This window comes from Saccopteryx leptura, chromosome 3, assembly GCF_036850995.1.
Source record: "Saccopteryx leptura isolate mSacLep1 chromosome 3, mSacLep1_pri_phased_curated, whole genome shotgun sequence".
Taxonomy (NCBI): domain Eukaryota; kingdom Metazoa; phylum Chordata; class Mammalia; order Chiroptera; family Emballonuridae; genus Saccopteryx; species Saccopteryx leptura.
This window is the reverse complement of record NC_089505.1, coordinates 330,284,916-330,307,363: the sequence shown is the minus strand read 5'-3', so window position 1 is coordinate 330,307,363 and position 22,448 is coordinate 330,284,916. Positions and strand designations below refer to the sequence as shown.

The 22,448-nt window shown below is 38.1% G+C and overlaps 1 protein-coding gene and 1 pseudogene across 7 annotated transcripts in view; one reads left to right on the top strand and one right to left on the bottom strand.

Annotated features, from left to right (window-relative positions):
* ESRP1 (epithelial splicing regulatory protein 1) overlaps nucleotides 1-22,448 on the bottom strand; it is an 85,009-nt gene that overhangs the window by 32,169 nt on the left and 30,392 nt on the right. For 5 of the 7 annotated variants that reach the window (XM_066379151.1, XM_066379154.1, XM_066379156.1 and 2 more), the window contains exons 11-13: nucleotides 20,364-20,582; nucleotides 17,590-17,788; nucleotides 14,035-14,203 (exon numbers count right to left, since the gene is read on the bottom strand). In XM_066379151.1, the coding sequence (XP_066235248.1) occupies nucleotides 14,035-14,203; nucleotides 17,590-17,788; nucleotides 20,364-20,582 (587 nt within the window). Of the gene's footprint in view, nucleotides 1-13,317; nucleotides 13,512-14,034; nucleotides 14,204-17,589; nucleotides 17,789-20,363; nucleotides 20,583-22,448 lie in introns of those variants that run through there. The other 2 variants (XM_066379158.1, XM_066379153.1) reach the window with 2 other exon arrangements.
* On the top strand, nucleotides 2,788-4,020 carry LOC136397498 (UV excision repair protein RAD23 homolog B pseudogene; annotated as a pseudogene).

The following is a 22,448-nucleotide window of genomic DNA, read 5'->3' as shown; positions in this document are numbered from 1 at the left end:
GAAAACTATTTCTAAAAGATTTCTTCTTTTAATAGTACCCAGATAACAAGTCAATGGAGGAACTGGAATTAATTCTGCAAATAAATATATTCTATGCATGAGAAATTGCACCAGGACTCCAGTGGAACAATGCATTCCACTCCTGACACTGTGGTGATGTAAGGCAGGTAGACAAAGATCTTTGTTATAATCACAGCCCACTACCAGCAAATGACTGGTCACAGAATCCATAGGATTCTGGAATCCAGCTAGGTACCTACCATCGTACTCAACCACAAACGATTACTTACACATGCTTCTGAGCCTTTTCAAACCTTTAAAATATGACCAGCAGACAACTATTATTGCTATCTCCCTATTTTTCTTTCCCTGTAGAATAAATAAGTTTCAATAATGTTAATGAAGTTTAAAAATAAATCCTAACAAAATAAACAAATGTAATTTACAGTGGCTTCAAGCTTCAATGCTACTGATATCCCAAACTTCTTTCTTCCTACTAGAAAATTATAGGTGGAGCAGAAAGAAAAACATAATGTGACATAGCAACTATAGGAATCAGAAAGGTTAGCTCCAGGCCACTTATCAAACACCTCACATTCTGTGGGATGTATTCAAAACATTTAGTCTGAATAGCTTGGGAGGAAAAAATAAGACCTGGAGTAGTTTTTAAAATCCTAAGCAATATTGCTTGTGATAAAATTTTATTTTAATAAACTGAACTAGTTATTGGATAAACAAAGATTTTTAATAAATATTATGAAAAGAAAACGGAGACTGACAACTTTCCATTATACCGATTCTCCCAGAAATTGAGCACAACTGACAAGAATTTGAGATTACAGATTTATTGATACTAAAGACTGCCATTATTAGGCAGAGTATGAAGATGCTGAGCTCTGTTCCTCCTACAATTATATCAACATTACATACTATCATTAAGAACCACCTGAAGACTAGCGGAACAGAATTCCTATATCTAAAAATATAAACAAGCAACCCTGAGACTGTAAAGAAGGGTAGAGACTCATACTGGGCAGGTCCCACACCCAGTGTCACAGTGACCTGAAGAACTGGGACGGATATCTTGACTTAACACAAACAAACTCATACATCCAGTCTAAATGTCTTTCAGTGGCTTCTGTTCCCTTGCAGACTTTCCTAAAATGTCTCAAAATTCACAAACCCCATACATGCTGCAGTTAGATTTTGGCATTCCTTATACATCTATTTAAGTGGCCCCAAGCTTGGGATAAGTGGCAGCTAAACTCGGTTCACAACATAGCCTCTCCCTGTGCCTCTAAGAATAGCAAAGGCAACTACCAAACACAGATCAGTTTGTTGCTCCTATGAGGTGGACTTAGTTCAGGTATAGGTAGTGGCTGACCTTGGCTGAATCAAAGCCCTTCCCAAGAGGCCCTAAAACCAACACGCCTGGTGGTCAACTTTAGAATACATGAGAGCACCATCTATCCAGCTCTTCAAATGACAAAGGGCAGACCTGGCAGGCACCAGAGCCCCTCTAAAGTGAATCCTCCTTCATGGGGTCAGCCTGTGAACAATAGCTCATCCACTGCATGACAGCCAGTCCTCACGGCCGGTCAGCCTGAAGGCCAGTGCCACCCACTAATGTGCCAACAGCAATAAAGTCTCAACTACTACAGGAAGACAGACAAAACTCACAACATAAAAGATACCCAGGAGACCCAGCTCAGGTGACCAGGGAGACTGCATCACTGGGCCCCAAAGATTATCTACTACATAAGGCCACTCTGACTGACAGACATAGCAGATTGACCTAATACATAGAAATAAGCACAGGGAGGGAGCCAAAATGAAGAGACAAAGAAGTATGTCCCAAATGAAAATACATGACAAAATGCTAAAAAAAGAAAACTAAACATAAGAGATGCAAATAATCTACCAGATACAGAGTTAAAAACACTAGTGATGCCTCACTAGGGAGAGGTACAGTGGATAGAGCATCAGTCTGGGACGCTGAGGACCCAGGTTCGAAACCCTGAGGTTGTCGGCCTGAGAACAGGTTCACAAGCTTGAGCATGGGGTCACTGGCTTGAGTGTGGGCTCATAGACATGACCCCATGGTCACTGGCTTGAAGCCCAAGGTCCCTGGCTTAAGCTGGAGCCCCTCATTCAAGACATATATGAGAAAGCAATCAATGAACAACTAAAGTACCACAAGTATGAGTTGATGCTTCTCATCTTTCTCCCTTCCTGTCTGTCCCTCTCTCACGCGTGTGCTAAAACACTGGTGGTAGGGATACTCACTGAATTTAGAAGAGATAAACTCAGTGAGAACAAAGAAATAAAAATCATAAAATAGAACCAGTCAAAAATAGCAAATACAGCCTGACCAGGTGGTGGCGCAGTGGATAGACCGTTGGACTGGGATGCGGAAGACCCAAGTTCGAGACCCCCGAGGTCGCCAGCTTAAGTGTGGGCTCATCTTGTTTGAGCAAAAGAAGCTCACTGGCTTGAGCCCAAGGTCGCTGGCTCGAGCAAGGGGTTACTCAGTCTGCTGAAGGCCTGCGGTCAAGGCACATATGAGAAAGCAATCAATGAACAACTAAGGTGTTGCAATGCGCAACGAAAAACTAATGATTGATGCTTCTCATCTCTCCGTTCCTGTGTGTCCGTCCCTGTCTATCCTTCTCTCTGACTCTCTCTCTCTCTGTCTCAAAAAAAAAAAAAAAAAAAAAAAAAGCAAATACAAGAACTAAAATGAAGAGTATATTAGGGAGCAGGCCCAGCAGAGCTTTGTGGCGGCACATGCAGGTCACTCTGGAGAACCTCCAGTGGCAGACCTCCAAGATGGCATCAACCCCGAGGAGACGACAAGAGCACTGAGAGAGAACACTGAATCTGTAAAGGGGAAAGATGCCTTTCCTGTAGCAGGTCAAAAAGTTATGCAGGCAAAATCCTCAATGACACTACTCTAAAAGAACATGAAATTGATAAGAAACCCTTCGTGGTGGGTATGGTGACAAAATCCAAAGCAGTGACAACACCAGCACTAACAACTCAGCAATCAAATCCTGCCACCAATACCATATTTAGTTATTCCACAGCACCAGCTGTGGCTCAGGTCTCAACCTCCATGCCTGCTTTGGCTCCCACACCTGCATCTATCACCCCAGGATCACAGACAGCATTTTCTGAACCTGCATCTGCTAGTGCAACAAAACAGGTTTCTGCAGGAAAGCCAACGGAAACACCAGTGGCTACTATCCCGACATCAACCGACAGTACGTCAGCAGATTCCTCTTGGTCAAACCTTTTTGAAGGTGCAACAAGTGCACTTATGGCCAGTGAGTTTTATGAGAATATGGTACCTGAGATGTTGATGGGCTATGAACAAGAGCAAGTAATTGCAGCCCTGAGAGCCAGTTTCAGCAACATTGACAGTGCAGTACAATACCTTGCAATGGGAATTCCTGAACAGAGAAAGTCAGGCTGATTGGTCCCCCTCCAGCAGCTAGCACTGAGGGGCTCATTAGTCTTGAGTGGCTAAAGCTGCCACAACTATGACAGCAATGACAAGTCCTGAAGGACATCCCCTTGAATTTTTATGAACTTAGCTTCAGTTTCAACAGATGAGACAAATTCCTCAACAGAATTCTTCCCTGCCTCCAGCATTGCTACAACAGATAGTTGGAGAAATCCTGTTACTACAGCAAACTATCCAACACCAAGTGCATTTTATTCAGATGTTAAATGAACCAATTCAAGAAAACAGAGGTCAAGGAGGCTGGAGTGCAAAAGCTGAAAGTGGTCATATGTACTACATTCAAGTAACACCTTAGGAAAAAAAGAAGCTATTGAAAGGTTAAAGGCATCAAGATGGAAAGACTTGTGATATAAGCATATTTTGTTTGTGAGATGAATGAGAACTTGGCTGCAAATATTCTTCTACAGCAAAAATTTAAAGATACTTTATTGAAAAATCTCACACATAATACCAGTACATTACACGAACTTTTTTCACTGCTTTGTCTGGGTTGACTTGGGCTCTTATCCACAATACTAGATAAACAATCTAGACTGCTGGGAGTGGGGAGGAATCTTGGATATAGGGCAGGGATAAATACAGTGCACGTCTGCTTCAATTAGCAGATGCTGCAAATTCACACAATGTGTAAAATATACAACCAAAAATCAGCTTTTGCAGGTCTTTATTCCTTTCATAAAATATTAGGCAACTTCCAAGGTTTCACATTTTATTGTATTAGATTCAGAAATTTAGTGAAATGTTCTGCTTTATATGTCCTTGATTTAACATCGGTTTCAGAAAAAAATCTGCTACCTAGAAACTACAATAGTGTTTTTCAACCACCGGTCTGTGAACTGGTGCCAGTCCACCAGATGTTTCATGCTGGTCCATGAAAGAGTTAACCACATTGATGTTGTATGAAGATTATAGAGTCTACAATCATTGAGTTTATAATAGTATATACAAAATAATATATATACAACCTATATATTATATACATTATATATAATAAACATGAAAAGATGCTTAACATCACTAATCATCACAGAAATGCAAATTAAAATCACAATGAGATATTCCCTCAGACCAGTCAGAATGGCTATCACCAATTAATCACAAACAAGTGCTGGCAAGGATGTGGGAAACAGAAACTCTTGTGCACTGTTCATGGGAATTCAGATTGGTGCAATAAATATGGAAAACAGCACAGAGGGCCCTCAAAAAATTAAAAATGGAACTGCCTTATGAAGCAGCAATTCCACTTCTAGGAACATATCTGAAGAAAGTATACACACACACCTATATTCATTGCAGCATTATTTACAATAGCTAATATTTGGAAGCAGCCCAATTGCCCACCAGTAGTTGAGGTTAAAAAAAGCTGTGGTAGGCTCTGGCCGGTTGGCTCAGCGGTAGAGCGTCGGCCTAGCGTGCGGAGGACCCGGGTTCGATTCCCGGCCAGGGCACACAGGAGAAGCGCCCATTTGCTTCTCCACCCCTCCGCCGCACCTTCCTCTCTGTCTCTCTCTTCCCCTCCTGCAGCCAAGGCTCCATTGGAGCAAAGATGGCCCGGGCGCTGGGGATGGCTCTGTGGCCTCTGCCCCAGGCGCTAGAGTGGCTCTGGTCGCAACATGGCGACGCCCAGGATGGGCAGAGCGTCGCCCCTGGTGGGTGTGCCGGGTGGATCCCGGTCGGGCACATGCGGGAGTCTGTCTGACTGTCTCTCCCTGTTTCCAGCTTCAGAAAAATGCAAAAAAAAAAAAAAAAAAAAAAAAAGCTGTGGTACATTTACACAATGGATTATTACTCAGTCATTAAAAAAGGGGAGGGGGCACTTTCCTTTTTCAATATCTAAGATGGACCCAGAGCAGGGGTCGGGAAACTTTTTGGCTGAGAGAGCCATGAACGCCACATATTTTAAAATGTAATTCCATGAGAGCCATACAATGACCCGTGTACGTTAGGCATTATCCAATAAAAATTTGGTGGTGGTGGTGTTCCAGAGGACAGCTGTGATTGGCTCCAGCCACCCACAACCATGAACATGAGCGGTAGGAAATGAATGGATTGTAATACATGAGAATGTTTTATATTTTATATTTTTAACGTTATTTTTTTTATTAAAGATTTGTCTGTGAGCCAGATGTTCTAGACCCCTGACCTAGAGAGTATTTGCTAAGTGAAATCTATTGAACAAAAAAGAAACAGACTCATAGAGGCCCTAGCCTGTTAGTTAGCTCAGTTGGTTAAGAGCATCGTCCCAAAACAACAAGGTTGCAGATTCAATCCCCAGTCAGGGCACACACGGGAAGGAACCAAAGAATACACAACTGAGTTGAACAACAAATGAATGCCTCCCTTCCCCCTGCCCCCTCTCTCCTTTCCTCTCTCTGTCTCTCCAAAAATCAATAAAAATTAAGCCCTGGCTCGGAAGCTCAGTTGTTTGGAGCGTCACCCCAGATCACAGAAGTTGCCAGTTCGATTCCCTGGTCAGGGCACATTCAGAAGCAGCTTGATGTTCCTGTCTCTCCCTGCCTTTCTCAAAAAAGAAATGAAACAGACTCATAGTTACAGAAAACAGACTGACAGTTGTAAAAGGGGAGGGTGGGTTAGGGGAGAAAAAAGTGAATGGATTAAGAAAAAAAAAAGAAAAAAAAATCTCAGAAATAGACAACAGTATAACAGTATGGTGACTACCAGAGGGAAAGGGGAGTCGGAGGGAAGGTGGAAGATGGTAAAGGGGAATAAATAATTGTGGGGTGGTGAATACACAATAGAATATACTGATGATGTATTATAGAACTGTAAACTTGAAACTTATATAATTTTATTAACCAATGTCACTCCAATAAGTTCATTAAAAATAAAAATTGAAGAGAGCAAAAATTTAACAAACAGAATAAAACTATAAAAACAATCAGAGCCTGACCAGTGGTGGTACAGTGGATCAAGTGTCTACCCAGAACACTGAGGGCCCTAGTCCAAACTCCATGGTTGCTGGCCTGAGTGATGGCTCAGTGGCTTGAGTGCAGGATTGTTAACTTGAATGCAAGATCACTGATATGATCCCAAAGTTGCTGGCTTGAGCAAAGGGTCATTGGCTTGGCTTGAGTTAAAGCACATATGAAAATCAATCAATGAACAACTAAAGTAAAGCAACTGCAAGATGATGCTTCTCATCTCCCTCCTACCTTCCTGTCTGTCTCTATCTCTTTCTGTTAATAAAATAAATAAATTGCTTAAACTTAAAGATAAAAATCAGAAAACAATAAAATGGCAGTAACTACATACCTATCTATAATTACTATAAATATAAATGAATTAAATACTCCAATCAAAAGACACAGAGTGGCTGAATGTATATGAGAACAAGACCTGTATGTATGCTGCCTACAAATTACCCACTTCAGATCAAAAGACACACACAGACTGAGTGTAAAGGGAGGGGAAAAGATATTTCATGTAAATGGAAACAGAAATATGTAGCTAGAGTAGCATTACTGTGTGACACAAAAGAAACTTTAAAATAAAAGGCTATAACAAGACATAAGAAAAGACATTTCATAATAATAATGAAATCAATTCAACAAGGATATTACCTCTTGTAAACATTTACACACCCAAAGTACAAGCACCTAAATATATAAAACAAATATTGAAGGACATAAAAGAAAGATCTACAGTAATAGAGTCATAGTACGGGACTTTAACAATCAACTGACATTAATGGATAAATCATCCAGATAGAAAAGGAACAAGAAACAGTGGTCTTGAATGATACATTAGACTAGTTGGACTTAATTGAGTTTTTTTTAGAACATTTCATCCCAAATAAGCAGAATATACATTTTTTTCAAGTGCTCATGGACCATTTTCCAGGGTAGATCACATCTTAGGCCACAAAACAAATCTCAATAAATTTAAGAAGACAAAATAGCATAAAACTAGAAATCAATTAAAAAAAGCCAAGTGAAAATACTCAAACACATGGAGGCTAAATAACATGCTCTTATTAAACAATGAATAGGTTAACAAAGAGATGGAAAAAAATTAAAAGATATTTTGAAGCAAATGAAAAGAAAAAAAAATCTATGAGACACATCCAAAGTAGTCCTAACAGCAAAATTCATAGTTTATCTCAAGAAATATGAAAAATCCCAAATCAACACTCTAACTCAGTGGTTTTCAACTGTTTTACACTTGGAGACTTGTGAAAACAGGATAATTATTTTGGGGAATACTAAGACAGAAATCACCGTGAGCATAAGATCATTGGGTGTATAATCTTCATAAAACATCAGGGTGGTTAGCTCATTTGTGGACTGGCACAAAATTTTTGGCAGACCAGCAGTTGAAAAACACTGCTCTAACTTACAATTAAATGAACTAGAAGAAGAGACAAACCCCAAAGTGAGTACAAAAAAAAATGAGTCTTAAAAATTACAAAGGATGAAGAAACAACCAACCAAAAGAAAGGAAGGAAGGAAGGAAGGAAGGAAGGAAGGAAGGAAGGAAGGAAGGAAGGAAGGAAGGAAGGAAGGAGAGAGAGAGAGAGAGAGAGAGAGAGAGAAAGAAAGAAAGAAAGAAAGAAAGAAAGAAAGAAAGAAAGAAAGAAAGAGAAAGAAAGAAAGAGAAAGAAAGAAAGCGACCGAGCCTGGTCAGTGGTGGTGCAGTATAGGGCATTGACCTGGAATGCTAACGTTTAGTTCAAAGCCCTGAGCTTGCCTGGTGAAGACACATATGAATGCTTTTCACTTCTTCTCTCTTCCCTTTCATCCCTCTCCTCCACAAAATCAATAGATAAAATCTTAAAAAATAAATAGAAAAGATCAACTAAACCAAGAGATGATTCTTTGAAAAGATAAATAAAATTTATAAACTTTTAGCCAGACTCATCAACAATAACAAAAAAGAAACCAAATAAAAAATTAGAAATGAAAGAGGAGCCTGACCAGTGGTGGCACAGTATATAGAGCATCAGCCTGGTACTTCAAGGTTGCAGGTTTGAAACCTGGAGGTTGCTGGTTTGAGCATGGGCTCATCAGGCTTGAGCACAGGTTCATCAGCTTCAGCATGGGATCATCAAAATGATCCAAAGGTCTCTGGCTTGAGCAAGGGGTCATTGGCTCGGCTTGAGCACCTTCCCCTCCCTCTGCCAAGTCAAAGCATGTATGAGAAGCAATCAATGAACAACTAAAGTAACACAACTATGAGTTGATGCCTCTCATCTCTCTCTCTCTCTCTCTCTCGATCAAGCTCTCTCTAAAAAGAAAAAAAAGTGAAACGAAAGAGGACAAATGACAGCTGACACCACAGAAATATAAAGGATTATAACAAAATACTATACACAATCACAGTATTTTCTGATGTATAAGACACTTCCCTATAGTACCGTGATGGCGAACCTTTTTATAAAACCCGCCCACTTTTGCACTGCTGGTCAGGTTGATATAGTATATGACAGATATAGTATATGACACACCTTAATTTTGGGGCCTGAACGTTGAAGGAAAAAAATGTATTACATTAAGTTACTGAACTCAAGTTTTATTCACCATAAAATTCATACAACTCCTCATCACTATCAAACTCCCATCAATTAGCTTGTTCTCATCTGTGTCTGATGATGAAACACTATCTTCAACAATAAGTGTAAAAACGCCTGAAAAAAGTCTACAACCATGCCTGACCAGGCGGTGGCACAGTGGATAGAGCGTCAGACTGGGATGCGGAAGGACCCAGGTTTGAGACCCCAAGGCCGCCAGCTTGAGCGCGGGCTCATCTGGCTTGAACAAATAGCTCACCAGCTTGGACCCAAGGTCGCTGGCTCCAGCAAGGAGTTACTCGGCCTGCTGAAGGCCCCCGGTCAAGGCACATATGAGAAAGTAATTAATGAACAACTAAGATGTCGCAACAAAAAACTGATGATTGATGCTTCTCATCTCTCTCCATTCCTGTCTGTCCCTGTCTATCCCTCTCTCTGACTCTCTCTCTGTCCCTGTAAAAAAAAAAAAAATCTACAACCACTGTATAAGATGCACCCAGTTTTTAGACTTTAAACAAAACAAAACAAAAAAAAAGAAACCCCACCAAAAAAGAAAACAAAACAACAACAACAAAAAAGGTGCGTGGGGAGATACGGTATATGCCAACAAATTGGAATACTTAGATGAAATGAATAAATTCCTAAAAACATACAATGTTTCAAGGCTGAAATCAGGTAAAAACAGAAAATCTGAGCAGACCAGTAAGTACCAATGGAACTAAATTGGTAATCAAAAGACTCTCAAGAGAAGTCCTGCACCAGATGGCTTCACAGATTAATTTTACCATTCAGAAACAATATCTATTTTTTGCAAATTATTCCAAAAAACTGAAGAAAAGGAAGGCTCCCATATTCACTTTATGAAGCATTACCTCAACACCAAAAACAGAAACTTCAAAAAATAATAATTATACACCAGTATCCTTGATGAAAATCAATGCAAAATCCTCAACAAAATATTAGCAAACCAAATTCACTAATAACATTCAAAAGATCAAACACCAATCAAATAGTATTTATTACTGAGATAAAACATTGGAATTTAATATCTGCAAATCAATTAATGTGAGATACCTACAAACATGGCTACACTAATAGGGACAGAAAAGGCATCTGACAAAATCTTACAGCCATTTTTAATAAAAACTCTCAGAAAAGTTGGAGATAGAGGGGTACATATTTCAATATAATAAAGACCATGTAGGACCAAACCATAGCTAACATCATACTCAATGAATGGCAAAAGTTGAAAGCTTTTTCTTTAAGCTCAAAGACAAGAGAAGAATGTCCACTTTCACTATTTTTATTAAGCATAGTATTGGAAGTCCTAGTCACAGCAGTGAGACAAGAAAAAGAAATAAAAGATACCTGATTTGGAAAGGATGTAAAACTCATTTGCAGATGACATGATACTTTATATAGATAACTAAAGATTCCACCAAAAAACTATTAGAACTGATCAATTAATTCAGTAAAATAGCAGGATACAAAATTAATATTCAGATTATCAGTTGCATTTGTATATATCATACTAATAATTAACTATAAAAGAATTTAAGGAAACAACTCATAATTACAAGCAAACAAACAAACAAGCAAGCCCTGGCCAGATAGCTTGATATGTTAGAGTGCCGGCCCAAAGCACAAAGGTTGCCAGTTCTATCCCCCAGTCAGGACTCTTACAGGAACAAATTGATGTTCCTATCTCTGTCTCCCTTCCTCTCACTAAAATCAGTAAGTAAAAGCTTTTAAAAATATTTTTTAAAACTCCTTGGAATAAATTTAATCAAGGAGATAAAAAAACTATACTCAAAAAATTATAAGACAATGAAGAAAAACATTTAAGATACAAATAAAGGAAAAAGCATTTACCTTGCTCATAGACAGGAAGAATTAAATAGTTAAAATATAAAAAATGGCATTTTTATTTACAGAACTTGAACAAACAATCCTAAAGTTTATATGGAACCACAAAAGACCACTCAATAGCCAAAGTGATCCTGAGAAAAAAAAATAAAGTTGAAGTATCATACAGTCTGATATCAAACTATACTACTATAAGGCTAGAGTAATCAGAAAGACATGGTAGTGGCACAAATACAGACATATTGACTAATGGAAGAGAATAAATACCCCAGAAATAAAACCCACATCTATATGGTCAATTAATGTATGACAAAAGAGGCAAGAATATACTATGGGATAAAGACAGTCTCTTCAATAAATGGTGTTGGGAAAACTGGACAGATACATACAAAAAAATGGAGCCAAACCATTTTCTTACATCACATAGAAAAATAAACTCAAAATGGATAAAAAATTTAGATATAATACTTGAAACCATAAAACTCCTAGAAGAAAACATAGGTAATAAAGTCTGTAACATCCCTTTTATTTTTTTAATTTATTTTTATTTTTTACAGAGACAGAGAGAGAGTCAGAGAGAGGGATAGATAGGGACAGACAGACAGGAACGGAAAGAGATGAGAAACATCAATCATTAGTTTTTTGTTGTGACACCTTAGTTGGTCATTGATTGCTTTTTCATATGTGCCTTAAATGCGGGCCTTCAGCAGACTGAGTAACCCCTTGCTGGAGCCAGCGACCTTGGGTCCAAGCTGGTGAGCTTTGCTCAAATCAGATGAGCCCATGCTCAAGCTAGTGACCTCGGGGTCTTGAACCTGGGTCCTCCGCATCCCACTGCGCCACCACCTGGTCAGGCTGTAACATCCCTTTTAATATATTTTGGGATATGTCTCCTCAGGCAAGGTAAACAAAAGAAAAAGTAAACAAATAAGACTATATCAAAAAGGACTGCACAAGGAAGGAAACCAACAAAACAAAAAAACAACCTACTTAATGGAGGAAAACATTTTCCAATGATACATGCAATATAAGGTTGATATGCAAAATTCATAAAGAACTCATACAATTCAACACCAAAAAATGTAATTAAAAATGGGCAGAGGATCTGAACATTTCTCCAAAGAGAACATACAGATAGCCAACAGACACATGAAAAGATGCTCACCGTCACTACTCATCAGGGAAATACAAATTAAAACTATAATCAGATTATCACCTCACATCTGCCAGAAGGGCTATCATCAATAAATCAATAAACAGTAAGTATTGACAAGGATGTGATGAAAAGGGAAACCCCGTGAACAGTTGGTGGGCCTGCAAATTCAGGGTACCACTATGAAAAAAACTGGATGGAAGTTCTTTAAAATATTAAAAATAGAACTACCGTATCCACCAGCAATTCTACTTCTGGGTATTTATCCCAAGAAAACAAAAACACAAATTCAAAAAGATACATGCATCCCTATAATCACTGCAGCATTATTTATAAGAGCCAAGACATGGAAGCAAGCCAAATGTCTATCAACAGAGAAGTGGATAAAAAACTTGTGGTACAGCCTGGCCTGTGGTGGTGCAGTAGATAAAGCGTCGACCTGGAAATGCTGAGGTCGCCGGTTCAAAACCCTGGGCTTGCCTGGTCAAGGCATATATGGGAGTTGATGCTTCCAGCTCCTCCCCCCTTCTCTCTCTGTCTCTCTCTCCTCTCTCTCCCTTTCTCTCTCCTCTCTAAAATGAATAAATAAAATTAAAAAAAATAATAAAAATAAAAAAACTTATGGTACATATATAAGAAATGTCCTGTCATGGATGGGCCTAAAGAGTGCTACATTAAGTGAAATAAATTAGCCAAAGACAAATACAGTATGATTTCATTTTTATGTGGAATCTAAAAAAACAAAGTAAATGACCAACTGAAACACAAACAAACTCATATATACAGTAAACAAACTAATGATTATCAGATGGGAGGGGTTTTTTAAGAAGTGAGTGAAAAAGGTAAAGAAATTAAGAACTACATATTCACAGTTATAGTACAGTTTATAATATTATAATAATTATGTATGGTGTCAGGTGGGTACTAGACATATTGGAGTGATTACTTTGTAAATTTTATAAATGGTTAATTACTATGATGTACATAAGAAACTAACATAATATTGAATATCAAATATAATTTTAAAAAAATTTATTTTCCTAGAAAACCAGGAAAAAAGTTGATTCTAAGGAAGTTCTAAATTAATCTCAATCTGGACATGTAAGTAAAGATTTAGGAGATAAAGAATACAAGTTGTGTACAATTAACACAATTGTTTTTATTTATTTTGGGGTAACATGAGTTAATGCTATTCAAAAATATAATTGTCGGCCCTGGCTGTTTCGCTCAGTGGTAGAGCATTAGCTCAGCATGTGGAAGTCCTAGTTCGATTCCCAGTTCAGGCACACAGGAGAAGTGACCATCTGCTTCTCCACCGCTCCCCCTTCTCTCTCCCCCACTCTCTGCTCTTTCTCCCCATTCCTGCAGCCACAGATCAAATGGTTGAAGCAAAGTTGGCCCTGGGTGCTGAGGACGACTCCATGGCCTCACCTCAGGCACTAAAAAAAAAATGATAACAATAAAAAAAAAAAAATAGCCCAGTTGTCTAGCAACAGAGCTTCGGCCCAGCCAGGCAGAGTATCCCGTTAGGAGCTTGCCAGGTGGATCCTAGCCTAGTCCAGGAGCATGTGGGAGTTCATCTCTGCCTCCCCACTACTCACTTAATAAAATATACATATAATTGTTGTCATTAAGGATTTTCCTGTTTTTTAATTCATTCACAAGATATTGCCCCCATATTGTAATGATTATAATGTCCCTCACTTATGGTGCTAAGATAGAAGGAAGAAAAGTAAAACTGTATACAAAAATAGCCTAAAAGATGCTGTTAACACATGGTTAAAAAGTAAACTTATTTCAGTCTGTCTTGAAACAACCTTCTTGGTTAGAGATATGACCAGAGCTGTTGCCTGCTATGCTAACCTTCAATGAGGCACACAGTATTCTTTTATGAACTCAAGCATCGGCTATGAAAAGAGTCCTTTGTTTCTGTCCTTTCTTTCCCTTCTGTCAGAACCTTACCTGGGATAGTACGCTGTGTAGTTCATGAAGAGCTGAGTGCCTGCTGGATAGTATGCTGTGGAGGGCTGCAGTGCTCGTGGATTCAGAAGCAGAGAGGGCTGATAAATGGCAGCTTCGGTAGGAATAACTGCTGCAGGAGCTGGAAATGTGTAGGAAGGAGGAGACAGGCCTAAATAAACACAGAGAGAGAGACTTTGTGACATTTGCAACAGTTGACACATATGTGCTAGCACTAAAGCCATAAAGGTTACTATTGCACATACACATTTTAAAGTAAGACAGCAATTCTTTACGCTATCACAAGAAATCTAGAAGTCATCTCAAACTTCACAATCCATCAACCTAAAGAACTTCTCATTTTTGGTCTGAAATTTGGAAAAACCAGTACAGTATCATCAAACTTCTCACCTGGCCTGTGATGGTGCAGTGCATAAAGCATCCACTAAGAACACCGAAGTTACCAGATTGAAACTCCAGGCTTGCCTGGTCAAGGCCCATATGAGAAGCAATCAATGAACAAATAAAGTTAAGCAACTACGAGTTGATGCTCCTCACTTCCCTCTTTCAAAAATCAATAAAAATAATTTTTTTAGTCTTCTCAACCATTTCATGATGTGTGATATTTCTTTCCACTCCTGAGTGTCAGTTACCACGAACAAATACTTTGAGGAAAGAGGCACAAGACTGACATTTAGTTTAACTTCAAATGAAAAGCTGGACTTCTTTTCTGAGAGTTACACTGCTATTCCATCTTATCTACCCTGTAGCACAGCATGAAACAGAAATGGTTATTATGAAGACTCTTCACCAGTACCAATTATTATGCCAAAGCATAGATTGTTTCAGAGTAAAGTGACATAAAAGTAGATTAACTTTGCTTTATTCCCCCTATAGGTAACCCAGAAGATGGGCTTTGAAGTTTATCTACATCTTTAAACCTGTTTAAAAAAAAAAAAATGCAGCCTGGGAATTATGCCTGAGAAATAAAAGCCGAAGTCTTCCTGAGAGCCAGTGGATAAATTCTGACTTAAATTATATAGAAAACAGAAAGAATGAAATTTGTCTCCTGGTTCTTCAACTCAACTTAAGTCAGACCAGTTGACTGTTCCCTACCTTTAACGTGTGGGATAAACATAGGCCATCTGTATCCAACAAAAGAGGCAACTGAGAAGTCTGAATTTGGGGTTCCTAACTTTCACTTTCACACCTAGAACAACCTAATCTATATTGCAAATGGCAGAGGCCCAAGGGATCATTTTTTTCACATGAAAATCTGTTCTGTTTTCTGAAATCCTTACGAGATTCTACATATGTACGGAAAGGAGCAGGCAGCTCACTGAACATGGGACACAGGGCAAAGTCCTCATATGGGGGTACACATACTGACCTATTCATATACACCTTTTGGGTACCTCATACATACTCACCGAAAATTGAGTTACCTGTAGATACCTAACATGTAGATGAATTTTAAAATTATGATTACTGGCCTTAAAGAGTCCACAAAAAAGGCAATCAGGACAAACTGAGGCATCTGAGTCATATAGAAAATTATAAAGCCTGTGTTCATATACTGCTTTCAAAACTATCAAGCAATTCATTAAATGACAGTGTCTCATAGCACTAAGGCAAACATACATAGTAGGTATAAGTCTCTTTTGCCTCAAAACAAAGAATATTAGAAAATTTTGATAACTAAACAAATCACTCTGCTCAGATTTGGGAATTGCTCATATGAAAGAACAGCTATTCTCATATTCCTAAAAGAGAATACATGTATATATTCATAGACTAGAAAAATGGAGGTGACTTTAAAATGCTTAAAATTTTAAGTTACATTTCAATAAAAAAAAGTTTACAACGAGACTTTAGCAGCATTTCTTTCCAAAATTCACTAAGAAACTCCTCAGTGAGTCAGAACTAGTCTCTATTTTTACTGTATTAGTCCTTGAGATTATACTTTTTAAAAATTCAATTTCTGTAAAATTTTTGGTGTTGCATAAATAGGCAATCAACTAAAGTGAGTTGGCAGGAAAAAAACAGTCTAGTAGAACAAATATATATTAGCATTGCATAAATAGAAATTCTGATTTGAATGAAAAAATGAGTAAACTCTTCCATTAAAATGGCAAGTGGTCAAATTTTAGTTAAAATATCTGGGCAGTATTAAAAGTAAAGATATGGAAATATGTTTTTATGTGAAAAATGCATTTAACATATTATTTTAGGGCTTGTGAAGGAGAAAAGGGAAGAAATGAAAAGTCTTATGAAGAAAATGAAATGACCAGTTTAGCATCAGGAAGAGAGAAGTAAAATTATATCACAGCAGAATTTGGGTTATACATGAACAACAAATTCCCGTATCTCACATTACTTGATAGATTATCATTAAAGGAAATCGTAAAAGTTACTGATATTATCAGCGGCTTGTGGATAGAATACATATAACTAAGATTACTTTAAGATAACCACTTAAACCCAATCATAAATTTTTAAAACTTGATACTCATTAGTGATCAACTCTTAGAAATTCACCAACAGCAAGCAGCAGATAAATGGAATATTAGCATTTAGGAATTCCACGGGGAAAAAAAGGATTAAGCCCCACTGAATATTCTATGAATAATACTTATTCAAACAGGTATATTGTTATAGATTTCTCTTTACTAGCAAGCGATGTCCTATCACTCCCCATTTTATTGGAACCAAGCATATAATCCAGTTTACAGCCCCAGTTATCTTTGGACTTTATTTCAAGTGCTACATGCTTTAAACATACCCAACATGCCTCCTAAGAAGGTATGTCTTATTCAAAAGTGAAGACTGTGTCAAAAGATTCAGGTTTTAATATTAGATCCCAAGTGTTTCTTAGTCACCAACCAGAACTTGGTCTTCAAACTAAAGGGCTTATTCCTCTCAGACAAGATTCCAGATGGCTTGCACCCAGGTGCCAATGAGCAAGAGCATGGCTTGAAATTAAGCACTGATCCTGCGAGCCAATGGAAATTTTTGGCTAATATATTTACGCATTTATATATTTTTTACTAACTTGCTCATTCCAGATATTCTGGAGAACGAGAGAAATGCTCCCCAGGTTACCCTATCCAAAAATTACTTAATGCTCAATAACTTAAAATTGCAAAATGGACGTCAAATTATACTTCTAAAGAAAGCTTAATGTGTTACAGGAGAGAGAAAAAAAAAGATTCGGCCATTTTATTTTACCTTTAAATGCGTATTAAAATACCTAAATAGCCAGGTTGCCTCCCAGAGTCAGTGCTTATCTTGAGCACACTAAGCTTCAGAAATCAAGGGCTTATCACTGGAAAAGCAAGAATATAATTTGAAAGGAGGTATTTGTAGCATCTCTAATTATGGGTGTCCACAACCAAGGTCTTAAATGATTACCAGATACTACCGATTTCAGATGGGAAAGCCTTATGTAACCACCTTGCCTGACTCAGAAAGAACCAGGAACACAGAAAGTTATGAAAGCAGCTTAAGCACCTACCAGCATATAGCGTAGAATAGCGCCAAGACCCAAGAAAAACTTACATGGTAACTTACATGGCGGTGGGGATAAGCCATTTCGATTTAAAGTGCCCCCCATAAACACAAAGTTCATCTCCTCAGCTGAACACTGAAAGACTTCAACATATCTGTCCTTCATGGTTTTTTTATGACACTTCTGTGCAGCCATAAATGCTCTGTCCGCAGACTTCATCTGGATAAAGGCATCTCCTGATGGGCGGCCCTGAGCGTGTGGGGGAAGAATAAAAAAAACAAAAGGAGACTGTCTCCTTCAACAAGGAAATGGTTGCTTTCAAAACATGCAAAGTGACAATCACCCATAGTACAGACATTTTAGCCACAAAATCTGGGTGACAGCGTGATCCACTGAAATCGGACCTGCAATTCATCACCTAATCATCAGAATGGCCCACAAAATGTAGAAGAAACAGTTTTGAGAGCCCATAACTAAAAGTATTCCTTTTCGGTTCCTATTAGTATTAGATTTACAAGGTTTTAAAATGGTCTCCTTGACCTGGCCGGTTGGCTCAGTGGTAGAGCGTCAGCCTGGTGTGCAGGAGTCCCGGGTTCGATTCCCGGCCAGGGCACACAGAGAAGTGCCCATCTATTTCTCCACCCCTCCCCCTCTCCTCTCTGTCGCTCTCTTCCCCTCCTGCAGCCAAGGCTCCATTGGAGCAAAGTTGGCCCGGGCACTGAGGACGGCTCCATGGCCTCTGCCTCAGGTGCTAGAATGGCTCTGGTTGCAACAGAGCGGTGCCCCAGATGGGCAGAGCATCACCCCCTGGTGGGAATGCGGGGTGGATCCCGGTTGGGTGCATGCGGGAGTCTGTTTGACTGCCTCCCCGTTTCCAACTTAAGAAAATACAAAGGAAAGAAAAGATTTAAAAATAAAAAAGAAAGAAAAAAAAATGGTCTCCTTCAAACTGCAGTTTCAAAATAGAGGACTAAAAATTGTATTCTGAAAAATCCAATTAAAACATTCAAATGAAAAAAACTGGTAACAGAACCAGTATTCAAGCTTATCCTATGAGAAACTGAATAAACTAGTGTTCCCTTTGTTTCTAAGTTCTGTTCATCACTGACCTGCAACATCCTTTTCCTTTCTTCTCCCTGCAGCCTAGCTTAATATGGCTTGGGGGTAGGGAAGGGAGACAGGAATCAGCAGTTGCAAAGCACTGTGAAGGTTGGTGACAGCTATATCATCAGCCTTGCATGGGAGCCCTTCTCTCACCTACACCCATGCACTTCCATCTTAAATCTTGGCCAAAAATTGGTGTTTATAGTAATTTCCTCTATTACTTACAGCTTGCTAAAAATCTATTTAAAACCAAGCTGATAGATTTCTGTTCTATAGAACCTAAATGCCTTAAATTTAGCATGGACATTTTATGGGGGAGAAAAAGATATAATTAGCTTATAAGACTTCTTTATTTATGAATTTCTTTCAGTTACTAAACAACTTTTTAGTGCAAATTATTACCATGCAAGTTACCATACCAGGGAAATTAGGGATAACAGGGAAACCCAGCCCAAGATGGAAACCTGACATTTTTGAGATAGCTAAGAGCTTAACCATCATTTAAGAAGCGTTTCTCCCAAGTGCAACGACAGTAGGTCACGTGGGTCAATGATAGGTAAATCTGTCTACTGTTGTTAATTAAAGAGTAATAATAACACCCAGGTTATTAGAAATGATGACTCAAAGAGAAACCTAACAAATCCCTGGTGGAGAATTGTGGGGAATTTTATTCAAAAGAACACCAGTAAAGCATGCTCAAAGGGTACCTACACAGATAAAAAGGTGCATAGCTTAATATTGATGGAAGAGTTAAAATGAGCCTGTGCTCATGTGGAGAATCATGCAGGGGTTCAGGATGTTTCCTAATTACCTGTACTCAGTGACATGCACTTTCCAGTGAGACAGGGCTGTAGTTATGAATATGACCAAATCTCCATGTGAAGAGAGACAGTAGAATACTAGCAGTTTAGAAAAACAAACCTATATTCAACTCATCATTCATCAAAAATATCTCATTTTAAAAAATTAATACAACTTAGCTTTTAATAGAGTTCCAAAATTTTAATTAAGACTACTGGGTTTATAGGGTTTTAGGATGCTGTCCTTCTCATGCTAGCACAAAATACTGGCATATTGTCCAGCAACAAAGATGATTAACTTTATTTAACCAAAAGTCAAGGGACACTAACCCAGGAATTACTTTTAATATGCTTAGAATATACACTTGCATACCACAGAACTTAAGATTTTGATAGAGGTTTCTATTAAACAATTAATTCATTAATACATCTGAGTGCCTGTTATGACCAAATATTGTTCTAGGTGGTGCAGATACAAGTGCTTAATGAATTTGCACTTTGATGAAGGTAATTTAATGTCTAACATATAAAATAAATCATTTCTAAACACTCTATGGATACAAACGACTCGAACACAAACAAGCTTATTGGTTTATGTATTGTCTATGATTGCTTTAACAACAGCAGAGTTGCAGAGCCAGTGGTTGCAATAGTGAAATGTTATATTAGACCGATAATGTACAATGATGCTATTGAGAATTGGATGGAAATGTGTGATGACAGAATCAGAACAAAATTGGAACGACCATACCAATGCTAGCATTCTTTCTGGAATTTATCTTAAAGACCTCTAGCATTTATAGTCACATCTTTTCTTTAAGACTTACTACACAACTGGTAAACATTTGCACTCTTTATTTGGAAGAGACTCTGATGGTAAGGATTAAGCAAATCAGTTTTCCAGCAAGCAACTTTCTTACCTGGTGATTCAATACCATGTGAACCCCATGAGTTCGAATATCTGTGGAAAACTCCCCCAGAAAGTCCAGGATGTCCTCAATTGTGGCCGCATAGGGAAGACCTCGAAGGCGTATACAGTCTCTAACATTTGTAGGGGGCACAAACTGCTGAGGTAGTACTGGAATAATGGGAGGGGTTGGAAGTGGAATGAGAGGGGCCGAGGAGAATCGATTCAGCACCTGTACTCAAAGGAAAACGGAAGTGATTTAGAGCCTTGCTTTGCCAATGCTGTCTGCAGATCGGCGCTGGCATCACTGGGGAGCCTGTTAGAAATGCAGGTTCCTCAGCTCTACCCCAGACCTAGTTAATATAAATCTGTATTTTAACAAGGTCCCTAGGTGATTTATAGCAGATTGAAGTTTGAGAAGCACTCATGGAGAAAATGATTCACTTTTCAGTGAGGTGAACATGATACCCATTTTTGACAAATGCATGCTGAGTCATATACCACACACAATGCAAATGCGCTTAGATTAAGGACTCATCTACTAGACAAATGCACCTCTATCTGCCTTGGAACAAACATCCTTAAAGTCTGCCACTTTTCATAAATATTTTGAATTGCTAATTATGGACTACTGTAGCAATCTATTAGATTTTATTTTACCAAGTACAATATTCCCCTTAATATTGCTTCGCATTCCAACTCTGAAACCAAGAATTATAAAGAGAAGAATCCAGTAACACAACTATAAGTAAAACAATGACTTTGGATCATATTAAAATATAATGCAACATTTATAAAATAAATATTATATATATAAAATGCAAAAAAGATAGAATGACTGAATAATGTAAAAACTGAAATAAAAAAATTTTAGTGACCCATAAAAATAATCACTTAGTTTCTATGTGAACCTTAGACACTGGCAAAACAGAGGTTCTCGACTTTTAAATATGTATATGGAATTTAGATATCTTGAGAATGAATGAGGTCAAGTACATTTTTGAGAAAAAAATTGCTTCCAGGCAAACTCAAAAGTTCTCATCTACGTTTGTCTTAGTTCAGAACATACCCACTAGCTGATAATACTATGAGGTCCTTGTGTAAATACCACATGTGGCATCGCTGGATTTGCTGAAAAATTTACCACTGCAAACTTCATCATTCCATAAACTGAAAATATAGAGCAATCAAAGTTGAAAGAGCCTTGTGAAGCAGTCTCCATGATCTGTTACCAAGGAAACACTATCTGACCCTTAAGAGAAATGTTCAGCTGCTAAGGCAAAAAGAAAAACCAAAAGTCTTGAGACCCTATAGGTGCCTAGATCTTAGAATGTTTTTAGGAACTGATTATCCCATTTGTATCTCAAAAACAACTCTGAATTCTGAGAGTAACAGGACAAAAGAAAATCTTACATTGCCACCAAGAGAATGGAACTAATAAAGCTTACTGGGAAATTTGGCAAAATATTAAAATTAAAAACCTTAAAAAGTTTACACCCTATACTCAGTTCTAAAGAAATCAACCAGAAATTGAGTTTTATAAACATGTTTATCTAGAAATTCCTAATGGAGAAAACCAATCTAAATGTACAATAGAATTTCTAAATAAATTATGTACCTCCATGAGACATAATATTAACTTAAATATAAAATTTCATGATATACAGTTTTGAAACAGACTAAAAAAGTATATCTATAGCAGCATTCTAGTTATATAAAAACATAGTATTTTTTTGTTTGTATACCAACTAATAGTGGCTAACACATTTGATTACACAGTAAGATTTTTTTCAAGTTTTATTTTAACAATGAAAAATGTAGGGTTGTTTTCGGAAATAAAGAATAAAAATAACTCTGGCTGGTTGGTTTAGTGGATAGAGTGTCGGCCTGGCATGTGGATGTCCTGGGTTTGATTCCTCCTCAGGGCACACAGGAGAAGTGGCTATCAGCCTCTCTCCCTCTCCCCTCCCTCTTTTTCTCCCGCAGCCAGTGGCTCAACTGGTTTGAGCGTCAGCCCCAGACAGGGTATGCCGAGTAGATCCCAGTAGGGAGCTTGCGGGTATCTGTCTTTTTATCTCCCCTCCTCACTTAAAAAAAA